General features: G+C 37.8%; 1 protein-coding gene across 2 annotated transcripts in view; it reads left to right on the top strand.

Annotated features, from left to right (window-relative positions):
* The window catches only part of dennd2b (DENN domain containing 2B), a 66,244-nt gene that overhangs the window by 43,810 nt on the left and 9,197 nt on the right, over positions 1-13,237 (top strand). For both annotated transcript variants that reach the window (XM_073836231.1, XM_073836230.1), the window contains exons 10-14: positions 152-261; positions 1,717-1,786; positions 5,239-5,316; positions 5,832-5,972; positions 6,406-6,554. In XM_073836231.1, coding sequence (XP_073692332.1) covers positions 152-261; positions 1,717-1,786; positions 5,239-5,316; positions 5,832-5,972; positions 6,406-6,554 — 548 coding nt within the window. The remainder of the gene's footprint in view (positions 1-151; positions 262-1,716; positions 1,787-5,238; positions 5,317-5,831; positions 5,973-6,405; positions 6,555-13,237) is intronic.

A 13,237-nucleotide genomic window follows, 5' to 3' on the forward strand; every position in this document is an offset into this window, starting at 1 on the left:
TGGGTGGTGGTAGTAGTGGGGGATTGACCCCTTGCTGGGTGGAAAAATATGCAGTAGACATAGTAATGAAGATGTAAAGGGATACTATAAAGAAGCTGTGCAAATATATTAGATGGATCCCTTACCAGGTTGTTTCATCTGACCCTTACAGTTAGAGAGACTCACCAAGCAGATGAGAGAAGCTGAACAGAGACTCAAGGCTATCCCACAGTTCTGCTTTCCAGATGCCAGAGACTGGAGTCCTGTGTCTGAATACAACAGGTATCACAGTTTTTCTATGTATGTATGTATGGATGCAGTGATATTAATGTCTGTTACTGATAAGCCCATAATTACTTTCATGTTAATCAATACAATTGTGTCTAAAATAGTACTGCATCAGATCCACATCACATTCAGCAGTGGCAGCTCTTAAAGTAATAGCAGCCAAGTAACCTAATAACCCAGTTGCTGTGATGTTTTTTTAAATTTAGTATTTAGTGTTTGATAACTTTATTCAATTTATGTATATTTCCTACTTGCTGAAGGGCACAGGTAAATAATGGGATTATGTGAAGATTGTTTTAAGTTAACTTAAATTATAAGTTCATGAGCCAATCAGATTTAAGCATTTAGTGACCCCATAGTATAAACTGTAATATGAATGGCTATAGTCAATACATAAATATTAGGGAAAAACTATTTCCTAGAGACATCAGTAATATTGTTATAAAAAATATTGAACAAATATTAAAAATATAGTGTCTTTATGTTGTTTCTACATTATTAGAATGTGAAATTCTTGCAATATAAAAGTACATTTAAAAACTTGAATGTTAGGTGGGATTGATTGCGATTAATTTCAGAAAGAAATGTGTGATTATTTCGTTAATTTTTAAATTAATTGTCAGCACTAGTCTAAAATAAAAATAAAACACTAAAAGCAAAAAAATCTACTCAGCTAAGTTAGTCATCACAGATTTATAATGTGCAGCATGATATAAATATGTTCTTGAAATGAAAGTTATACAGTTGAAATTAAAACGTCTCTATAGTTGAGGCAGAAAAGCACCTCTATTATAGGGTTTTGAAAGAGTAGGGCTTTTAAAGATTTATGTCTTTGCTTCAATCTGCTGCTTTTAAATTAACACTGGATGATGACAAGTCATCTAAACATAGGCAGAAATGAGTGCCCGCAATTAAATATCCAATATCATCTGATATATCCAATATAAACTGATATTGATTAAAAAATAAGTAATTTAATGTGATAGTGGTTACAGAATATCATACATCATAAAAGTACAAGCAAAAGTACAAAAATAGCACATGTGGCATTAGTCACATTTGGTGGAAAAAAGACTACCTCAACAGCAATTTTAGAGATTTGTTGGAATTGTACTTCCATCAAGACAATTACAACCACATTGTTTAGTTTGGGTCATAGGAACACCACAATCGCACAATCAGTTCATCAACTGAACTGAAAAATTGTAATTTCAGTTTAAACTTCAAGTATTTGCATCCAAATACCCCATGTCAGTAGTTTTTTGGTTTTCTTGCAAACATCTTAGCTGCTTGATGAAGTCTTTTAACCACAGTGTATACGCCTCAAAGGCAAAGTCATTAGTCTCAAGAGCATTTTCATCTCAAGTGGTTTTAAACACTTTTTCTACTTATCACCTGATCTACATGGGGGTTTGGGGATTAATGATGTCTGTCTTTGGTTTGCTGCAGTGAGACCTTCTCTTTCATGCTTACTGGAGAAGATGGCAGTAGACGCTTTGGGTATTGCAGACGGCTTCTGGTGAGTTTCTTTCTCACAATTTGGATGCTTTTCTTGCTCCCTTTGTTTGTGTTAGCACAACCATATGTATACTGTATATTGCATCACACATTGTAATTAAAGGGCAAGCATATGGAAAGAGGTTTTGGTCAGTTACTTGAGTAAGTGTTTGGTTTGCTCTCTTTTTTGTGCTCAAAGAGAAACAGATTCTCGTAAACGTGTCTCCTCTGGTTTAATGAGAGTTTCTCAGGAGACGAATGGAAAGGCAAACCATCAAAAGATGTCATTGTACCGTAAGATTCGGTCATATATTTGTGTGCTTTGAGTTTTGTGGTGATTATTGATTTTGGATGTTGTGATAAACTGCATGTTTCTTGGGTTTTTGTGAATGTGCAGTTAAGACTATGCTGCTCTTCTATATATTATTAGTTATGTTTTGCATTAAAGTGCATGTTAATGGAAAATCTGTGATTTGAAAATAATATTTTAAAGTGTTTTATGCATGTAAACATTTGTTCTGGAAATAACCGAAGAGTAATGTGTCATTGACAAGCTCTAGTAGTTGTTAGTATGACTGCTGTTGCTTGTGCAGAACTTTTTTATATAGATGTGGCCTTGTGTTGTTCAGATGTAGATTTAGAGTGATTCATTATTGGCTTGTGGATTTCTTTAGCTTCTATTCTATCTCAGTTCGGCTTTTTGAGCATCTGAATGGCCCAGTGGAGAGAAGAGTGTTGACTGTGTTCCCTGCAGGGAGGAAGTCCAGGGGCTGGCATGAGGGCGGCATTCCTGAGGATTTGAACCCAGCTCCGCATGCTTGAATTAATCATCCATTTGTAAAAAGTCAGCAGAGGAGAATTGCATACCTAATATGGACAAGAGGAATGGGGATTCTTTGTGTTTGTGTGCTTTGAGAGACACTAAACTGGTTGGACTCCTAGAAAATAGCCAGACTTTCGATTGTTTAGTGAATCGCATGTGACAACTCATTCATTTTGTGGAACTGCACCTGTGCTGTGTTTATACTGGACATTCTGTGTCTATTTTTAAAAATTACATCCATTTTTACACTTACACCATGCACTATTTCATGTGTTTAATTTTAGTTTATGAACTGGATACTTAACGCATGGTTCATAAAATATAGCATACAATGACAACATTTAAAGGGGGTGATTATTTTAATGGCTCCATCCCTATGTTTTACAAAAGCATCCCTTTAATGTGCCTTTTAAAATGTGTTCTCTCTCTCTCTCTCTCTCTCTCTCTCTCTCTCTCTCTCTCTCTCTCTCTCTCTCTCTCTCTCTCTCTCTCTCTCTCTCTCTCTCTCTTTCTCATTCAATCTTCAATTCAATCAAAGCACTACGCTTGCTAAACCAACAATCACTATTGATTAAACTAATCAAGTCACATCCAACAACACTTGTAATACTGACATTAATGAAATCTAAAATATACAGCATGTTAAAGAGAAATTGTCATGAATCTAGTCCCTTTTTTTCGCCATCAGAGGGGCTCCACTACCGGTCAGTTTATTTCCCACCGGTCTCCATTTCCCACAACCCCATGCAAAGGAGCTGATTGCAGACTCACCTGTTTCACATCAGTGGACTATGCATGGGATAATGAGAAATAGAGTCTGGTGGGAAATAGACTGTTCCAAAGTTTGCAAAGCAAAGTTGTTGATATTTTTTATTATTGACAATAATAAAATATAATTTTTGAGCAACAACTGTAGGATCATGTAACACTGAAGATTGAAGTAATTGATGCAGCTTTGAATCACAGGAATAAATTACATTTTAAAATTGATTAAAATATGTAAAAATATTTCAGAATAATACTGTTTTCACTGTATTTAAGAAATGCAGACCTGGTAAACATAAGAGATTTTCTTTTTTACAACTGTAAAATCTTACAGTCCCCAAACATTTTAATTGTAGTTTTAAACTACTCTTTATGGTCAGAACATGACTAATACCATGTCAAAAAAGTATCTAGGTTTCTAGGTGTTTGTAAGAAAAGCAGTAGTCTAAATACATCTATTATAATGCACAAATGCTATAGCTTGAAGAGTTAGTTCATCCAAAAATAAAAAAATTAGCCCATTATTTACTCACCCTCAAGGCATCCAAGGTGTATATGACTTCCTTCTTTCCGACAAATCCAAGTGGAGTTATATTAAAAATTGTTCTGGCTCCTCCAAGCTTTATTATGGCATTGGACGGATGTTTCTTTTCAACAGTTCAAAAACAAGTCCAATAAAGCACATTGATCCACAATAAAAAGTGCCTCACATGGCTACGGGGGGTGAATAAAGGCCTCCTGTAGTGAAGCAATGCATTTTTTGTAAGAAAAATATCCATATTTAAAGTGTAACAATGGTTTTTCTCTAGCTTGCGCTAACAGTACACAGAAGCTGTTCCGGTTGGTTGACGTAGGAAGTTTTGCGGAAAAAAAACAAGTTTGTTTACAGGAGCAAAGGAAGCAAAGTTTCCTTACTTTAGCATTGTTTTGTTTTGCTCTCTTCAATGCACATCTGCGTTCGTCACTTCTGAGCATGCATGCGAAACATCGTCACCCTACGTCATCTGCCTGAAGCGGCTTTCATGTACAACAGTTAGCACAAGCTAGAGAAAAGTGAAAAACTCATTGATTTGCTACAGTAGGCTTTTATTCACCCCTGGAGCTGTGTGAGGTACTTATTACTATGGATGGATGTGTTTTAATGGACTTGTTTTGGACTGTTGTAAAGAAACATCGGACCATTGCCATTATAAAGTTTGGAGGAGCCAAGACAAAATTTATTATAACTGTGATTACTTTCCTCTGAAACAAGGAAGTCAGATACACCTAGGATGCCTTGAGGGTGAGTAAATAATGGGCTAATTTTCATTTTTGGGTGAACTAACCCTTTAATCACAAAGAATACTGTAATTATATTCCATTACTCCTTAATACATGTCTACATGAATAATATAATAAAATTTGGTATGAATCACCCACATTTCTGACACAATACCATGGTGCAGTTACTGTACAGTAAATCCATGTTAAATGATAGAGATTTGTAGATTGGAAAACCTTCTGACTGTATCGTTGCACACAATGTTTCTCCTATATGTCAGCACTGTTTAAATCTGGCTTTAAACTAGTTCTTCACTGAATTTAAGGGCTTCACACTGGATCTCAGAGCACTATTTAGTGGTTGTGTAGCTGAGACCTTTATCAGCGAGTAAACGCATTTCTAAACCGAGCATAGATAACTTTGAGGCGAGCGGATAAATGGCTACAACTTTTGCATATGCAAGCAACACCCAAATGGTTTCTACTCAGTTTCACCTCTGACTAATATGATTTAGTACCTTATGCATTTTGCTGAAATCACCTGAATGCTTTCATGTGTTGCAGCCCCCAAGTTACTTCATGTGTGTGATTTAATTGCTTGTGTAATCTTTTCCCCGCACCTGCAGCCGAGTGGGAAAGGGCCTCGCCTTCCTGAAGTGTATTGTGTCATCAGCCGACTGGGCTGTTTCAACCTGTTTTCCAAGGTGAGCTCAGGCTTGCTCATACACACACACACTCACTTACTTCCACACTGTCTCTCTGGCTGTCAGACATGGGCACAGCTGGAGAAAGGCTTATGTTGGCATTGAGGAACGTCCAGCTTACATCTGTGTTTCTCTCTGGCCTATTAAGCCACAATTTTTTCTTCCTTTCACTTCCACCTTTCACTCATGGGAAAGTGAGGAAGAAGTATAAAACCATGCTCGATCCAACCTTGGTTATCATAATATTCCATGGAAATCTAATCTGCGTGTTTTCGTCAATCTTAAAAAAAAAAAACTCATGTAGCCGATGAAAACCATGACTTGCTAGTGACAGGTTAGAATTCCAGAGACTTCCACACTCATATCTGAGAGGAAAAAAGAAACAGACCACGTGAAATCGATCGCTGTTCTGCAGTGTATGAAGTCAGTAGCGGTGCCCACAATCTACTGTACATGTGAATGACTGTCAACACTTTTTTTTCTCCGTTAACTAATTCAGCATTCATTTATTACAGATTCTTGATGAAGTGGAGAGGAGGAGAGGGATTTCGGCTGCTCTGGTGTATCCTTTCATGAGGAGTGTGATGGAATCGCCTTTCCCAGCACCAGGCAAAACCATAAAAGTCAAAACCTTCTTGCCTGGAGCAGGAAATGAGGTTAGATCTTTGCCTCATGTAATTTAGACTGCAGTATTAGCTGCAGTAGTTTAAAAATAGGTTTATGCATCACTTATTGAAGAAAATGTAATATATTCTAGGACTGTCACAATTCCTTGATTCAATTTGAGTACTCGATTTTTAAAAATCTTTGAGTTTAAAAATCCCTGATTGCTGGAAATATTTTAAGAATTATACAGAAAATTAATGAAAAATCATAACACTTTTGCTGGCTACGGATGGCATATATGACAAAACATACCTATTTAATAAATGTCTCTCGTCCTCTTGTGCAAATTGTGATAACTTTACTTTTACTTTTTTCATGCTGCATGCATGGGGAAAATATTAGTCAACAGTAATTTTCCAATATACGTCTTAACAACATTCATATCGTTCTTTGGAGTAATGCACAGTGTTTTGTTTTCCTCAGGTTATTGAGTTACGAAGGCCCATGGACTCCAGACTAGAGCATGTGGACTTTGAAAGTCTGTTCAACTGCCTGAGTGTCCGACAGGTGGTACGCGTTTTTGCCTCTCTGTTGCTGGAACGAAGAGTCATCTTTGTGGCTGACAAGCTGAGGTGAGACACCCTCGTGTGTTAGCTCAAGTGTCTGAGTTATCATGCGTCTGCAACCTCTGTGCCGATGAACATGAACCGTCAAATGCAGGCAGCATATCATCTCATGTAACACACTCTTCATTCCCATGAGAAAGTTCTTGCTTTTTCAGACCAAACATGGTCAAGCAGTCCTCCCAAAAGGAGCTGTGTTTCTAAGACTAGCTGACCACTGTGACAACAGCAGTCTGAGTGTGGCCTAACAGCAGATGTTCTCAATAACCCCTTTCTTCACTGATGTGCAATGTCACTTCCAGTTTTCCATCTATTCATTCAGAGCCCGTAAAATAACATCTGCTACAAATGAAAGATTTTTATCATTTTGGGTCATGGTTTTTCTCCTCCTGTTGGTTGTTGGGAGTCTTTGTTTTTCAGTCCCAGATCCTCAAGTCAGAAACTCAAGCTCAGTGATCACAGTATAAAAGGACAAAGTTTAGGAAAACATCTTTCCATATTTGTCAGTGACCATAGGGATTCTGAATGGAATACCAATCGTAGTATTGGTCCGAATGTTCCAGCCAATATATCTTGGCTTATCTGGGCAGAAAATAGCTGTTTTCAGGCCCAGTTTAGTTTTGTCTGAACCAGTGCATCTGTTAAATAGCAGCTTTCTACTGCGGTTTTGGTTAAAGGGTGACCCAACGGCTGCTCCATGCAGGCCACTGCTAAATTCATCAGAAGAGGCATTTTTGACCCCACCTTCCAACACTGGGCTAAACTCCCAGGAGTCCCCGCTGATCTAAATGCAGAAGTGGGTCAGGACAGAGACAGGGCTTTGGTTCTGTTAGGGACGTTATGCTCCCCAGAGGTTTCGACACCCCCCTCCGAGCCTTCGTGCTTGGTCACGGAAGCTTGTGGCCGGGCATGGGGGGTCATTAGGGAGTAGGTTATTTGTGAAAGCATAATCTCCACAAATCATCAGCCAGTTTAAACAAACAGCAGCGGGGTATGTGGGGTGGGCAGTTACTGTGAAGGAAGGAATGCACTTCCTGTGTGAGTGACTGTGTGTGTTTCTCTCTAATCAGTGGCCATATTGTAACAGGGTGACAGATGTTACTTAAAGTTGCAAATTTACTGAAACAATCATTTGTCTTTTTAAAAGTTACGTCAATGCTTTAGTCTGACTGAAATCACACCAGTTGTGGATGCACTGGTAATGATAACTGACAAATTCAAGGTCCAGAAAGCTAGTAAGGACATAAAATAGTCCATGTGACATCCGTGGTTCAACTGTAATTTTATGAAGCTATGAGAATACTTTTTGTGTGCAAAGAAAACAAAAATAACTTTATTCAACAATTTCTTCTCTTCCGTTTCAGTCTCCGCTGTGTGTTCATGAGAGTACCACAACGCATTCTGATGTAGAACGTCCATCTCTCTTAGTTCATCGTCTGTATATTCTGGTTCAAATAAGCAAAGCTGTGCAAAAAATTGGAAGTCATTCTCTCTGTCGAAATCTTCAGACATGTTTACGAGACTGTTTCATGAACAGCGTGCAACTTCTGCAATCTGGTTCTACAGTGAGGGAAAAAAATATTTAATCTCCTGCTGATTTTGTATGTTTGCACACTGTCAAAGTAATGATCAGTCTTTTATTTTAATAGTAGGTTTATTTTAACAGTGAGAGACAGAATAACAACAACAACAAAAAAAGCATTTCAAAAAGTTATAAATTAATTTGCATTGAAATAAGTATTTGATCCTCTATCAATCAACAGGATTTCTGGATCCCAGGTGTCTTTTATGCAGTTAATAAACTGAGATTAGGATCACTCTCTTAAAAGGAGTGCTCCTAATCACATCTTGTTACCTGTATAAAAGACACCTGTCCACACAAGCAATCAATCAGATTCCAAACTCTCCACCATGGCCAAGACCAGAGAGCTGTCCAAGGATGTCAGGGACAAGATTGTAGACCTACACAAGGTTGGAATGGGCTACAATACCATTGCCAAGCAGCTTGGTGAGAAGGTGACAACAGTTAGAAGGAACACAAAATAACTGTCAATATCCCTCGTTCTGGGGCTTCATGCAAGATCTCACCTTGTGGAGTTTTAATGATCATGAGAACAGTGAGAATTGTCTTGTCAATGATCTCAAGGCAGCTGGGGCCATAGTCACCAAGAAAACAATTGGTAACACACTACGCCGTGAAGGACTGAAATCCTGCAGCACCCACATGGTTCCTCTGCTCAAGAAAGCACATGTACATGCCAGTGAAAATCTGAATGATTTAGAGGAGAACTGGGGGAAAGTGTTGTGGTCAGGTGAGACCAAAATCAAGCTCTTTGGCATCAACTCAACTCGTGTTTGGAGGAGGAGGAATGCTGCCTATGACCCCAAGAACACCATCCCCACCGTCAAACATGGAGGTAGAAACATTATGCTTTGCGGGTGTTTTTCTGCTAAGGGGACAGGACAACTGCACTGCATCAAATGGATGATGGACGGGACCAATCTTGGGTGATAACCTCCTTTCCTCAGTGAGTGCAATGAAAATGGGTCATGGATGGGTATTCCAGCATGACAATGACAATGGCAATAAAGGAGTGGCACAAGAAGAAGCACATTAAGGTCCTGGAGTGGCATAGCCAGTCTCCAGACCTTAATCCCATCTGCAAAGAGGAGTGGGACAAATTCCTGAGATGTGTGCAAACCTGGTGGCCAACTACAAGAATCATCTGACCTCTGTGGCCAACAAGGGTTTTGCCAACAAGGGTTTTGCCACCATTAAAATGCAAATCAATTTATAACTTTTTTAAATGCGTTTTTCTAGATTTGTCCTTGAACGATGCATTGCTGTCTATGCAGAGTCGGAAAGCTCTTGGGTTTCATCAAAAATATCCTAATTTGTGTTAATTTGGGTTTGGAACGACATGAGGCTGAGTAATTAATGACAGAACTTTTAATTATTTGATGAACTACCCCTTTAATTAAAATGCTAAAAATACATAAAATCAATAAATACTTTTTTCTTTTTTATACTCCTCAAATATTGTTTCTGTTTGTACAACAGTTTCTCTTTATGAAAAAAGAAAAAAAAAAACATATTTGTCATATAATAGCAGAAATACTGGGGGAAATATCTTGCTCTAAATGGGGGACCTTCAACTCAAAAAGGTTGAGAACCACTGCGTTAATCAAACTACAGTTGGTCTCTGCATTGTGTGCTTGCTCGATTTTAAACTTATGTGAACGTACTTGGTGTTATTGACCTAGCTTGTGTTGAAACCTTTCCTTTGCCCTCTGCTTCTTCCCACATGGTAGACCAATGATTTAGTTCACAAACTTGAGAATATTTGACTCAGAATAGCAAAACATGTTTTTTCTTTGAATCACAGAACAAAAGTAGTATGTTCTACGTTGTCGCTCAAAGTACGCTTTTCAAGCCCAACTCTTTGTCAATGGGTTTGAATCACACCCATTATCATAATAGATAGAGCTCTGGTTACAACATAATATGCTGTTAAGCCAAGTATTGACATTCCATGGGCTTGGCTCTGTTCAAAACAGGATAGGTGGCTTGATGGGATTTGGTCCAGGCCTAGCTGCGTTGCCCAGCAACCCTAGGTGGATTATGGGCAGTGCTAGACTTAGGTAGAAAACTCTCCTTTCTCCCACATCAAGGACATTGCTGCAGCTCTCCTGGGAAAGACCCGCTGCAATCCAATTCCAAAAAATGTCTGCCAACAGTGCATGATGTATAATATATATAGGCTGCTTAGGATCTGGCAGAAAGAAAACTCACTCCATGTTAGGCAATGCTTTCCTTGGGATTTCATGTGTGTTTGTTTTAACTCTTTCCTCACTGTATAGCAATCCTTTTTCTTGTGACACAAAAAGTAATTGTTCTCGAATCACGAACTTTTCCATTAACTATGTGATCGTCTAGGGAGCTCCTCTTCCCAAACCAGACACTGATATTCAATCAGACTGCCGGCTGAGTTCCTGTGGGGGGTAGAGCAGTTTTCATTGTTAATGAAGTAAATGCATCACCCAATATTATGTTGAAGTACACGCAATAATGGTTATAAAGTAATAGGAAGGAGTTAAACTCTCCAGTGCGTTGCCTGGTTTTGTCATTTCTAAATAGCTTCCTTTTCTCGGGTACATTGTGTGTGCAAATTTTGGTGTAGCTGTAGACGTCTTCCTGTAGTATGTGGCCGTTGTTGTTGAATCAGAGCACAGAGAGGCAGGTGGAAAAATGTTTTGTGTCTCAGACGAGATGAAAAGGAAAGGAGACGGAAGGCCTGTAGGCAAATGTAATACAGTATTTCCAAGTTGGCCAGGGACTTTTGTGTGGCTAGTTTCTGTGGTAAACAAGCCAAAAAACATACAGATTGAAAAGCCCAGCTCAGAGTTTTTTTCTTCTTTTTGTTCTTTTATTATCACAGGGATATGTTTTGGTATATTTCACAATGGTGGGAACATAAACTTTACATAAACTTTTGCATAAGCTTTGTGTTCTTGCTCGTACATCCACATACCAAATGTCACCACTGGTTAAACATGCAGAAGCTCTCATTAAATATATAAAATTACTCTCTAAGCTATTTTTCCAAAAGTCAGCCAGCCATCCTACATTCCCATTATTCCTGAAAGATGCAGTGTTGTTGAGAATCAGTCTAATTCAGTTTGGCTGGTTAAATGAAAGCATATGTATTTTTGCTCAGATTAGGATCTTAAATTTTCACCCTTAAGCTGCTTCTGTTGCAAATTATTCTTTTTAAGGCTAGCTCACGTTGCTTGCAAACAAACACCAAATTCAGCTGGATCAGTGTGTGTTTTTTTAAATGTAGTCTTTTTATGTGCTTTTTATCATTTTAGATAATAAATGATCAAAGTAGATTTAGTTTTTTTAACCATTTCTGTTTAAATGTCATTTATTTTTAGTTATTTCAGTTATTTTACTTAAGCTTTAAAGGATTAGTTTACTTTCAGAATAAAAATTTCCTGATAATTTACTCACCCCAAATCATCCAAGATGTTCATGTCTTTCTTTCTTCAGTCGAAAAGAAATTAAAGTTTTTTTTAAGGAAAGCATTCCAAGATTTTTCTCCGTATAGTGGACTTCAGTGGGGATCAACAGATTGAAGGTCCAAATTGGAGTTTCATTAAAGCTTCAAAGGGCTCTACTCGATCCCAGCTGAGAAATAAGGGATTTATCTAGCAAAATGATTGCCGTAGGACGTAGTTGGAGGAGAAAATTATTTTTTTCGCCCTATCTTTTTAGACTGGTGTACACGGATAAAGAACTAATCGTGCATTACCTTTCTAACATGATTACGTAATGCGCCAAGTCACGGATGCGCGTCGCAGAGTTAGTGCAACTCCAAGACAAGCAATTTTGCTTAAAAAGTATATAAATTTTAGTTTTTTTGCTACATAAGACCCTTATTTTTCATCTGGGATTGTGTAGAGCCCTTTGAAGCTGCATTAAAACTGCAATTTGGACCTTTAACCTGTTGGTCCCCATTGAAGTCCACTATATGGAGAAAAATCCTGGCATGTTTTCCTCAAAAAACTTTATTTTAATGGTGTGTTAACCCCATTTGTGTGTTTGATTTCTCAGTCAATGTTAAAATTTAGTTTAAAATGTTAATGTTTGTTAGACAAGTTTACATTTTAAATGGAACCTTTTAAATCTTTGAGGAAGGTTCCTTCTGGCTGATCAGTTCAAGTTCTCAAATGTGACCCTGGACCACAAAACCAGTCTTAAGTAGCACGGGTATATTTGTACCAATAGCCAGAAATACATCGTATGGGTCAAAATTATTGATTTTTCTTGTATGCCAAAATCATTTGGATTTTAAGTAAAGATCATGTTTCATAATGATATTGCGTAAATTTCCAACCGTAAATATATCAACACTTAATTTTTTGATTAGTAATATGCATTGCTAAGAACTTAATTTGGACTTTGATTTTCTCAATATTTAGATTTTTTTTGCACCCTCGGATTCCAGATTTCAAATAGTTATATCTTGGCAAAAATATCGTCCTATCCTAACAAACCATACATCAAAAAAGCTTATTTATTCAGCTTTCCGATGAGGTTTAAATATCAATTTAAAAAACTGAACCTTATGACTGGTTTTGTGGTGCAGGGTCACAAATGAACTTATATTAAGTATTGTGTTAAAATACATAATAGCTGTTATGTCTTTTTGTTCTGGTCAGATAAAGAATGCAGTATAAAGGATATTTCAGTTGGCTGAGTGTGTTTGATATGACTTTGTTTATGCACATACCAGCTCTGTATAACAGTCCAGACAGGAGTCAATTACAGTAGCTAGCAGCAGTTTTCAACTCAACTCTCTTTCTGTGTTGTTTGGTTCCTGGAGGATTCAGGCAGCATAGAGTGGTGTTTGGACTGGTCTAAAGTTCTGTCTTCATCTTTTCCCATGAGTACTTGCCTCTGAGGCCTCAGTTTTGCTGACATTCCAGGTATCAGCTATCAGAATCTGCCTGTCTCGCCTGTGGCTAGGTTTTTAAAATCTGCCTCTCTCTGTTCCCAGTGTGAACATGCCAGAATGAAGGATGCAGAATCTCACACAGACTTTCAGAAAACACCTAGAGTGTTTTAAGCACAGGCCATGAAATTTAATATTTTGATTTGATTAAAATGCTAATTGCATGTGCTGATG

Source organism: Garra rufa, chromosome 3, assembly GCF_049309525.1.
Source record: "Garra rufa chromosome 3, GarRuf1.0, whole genome shotgun sequence".
NCBI classification, from domain to species: domain Eukaryota; kingdom Metazoa; phylum Chordata; class Actinopteri; order Cypriniformes; family Cyprinidae; genus Garra; species Garra rufa.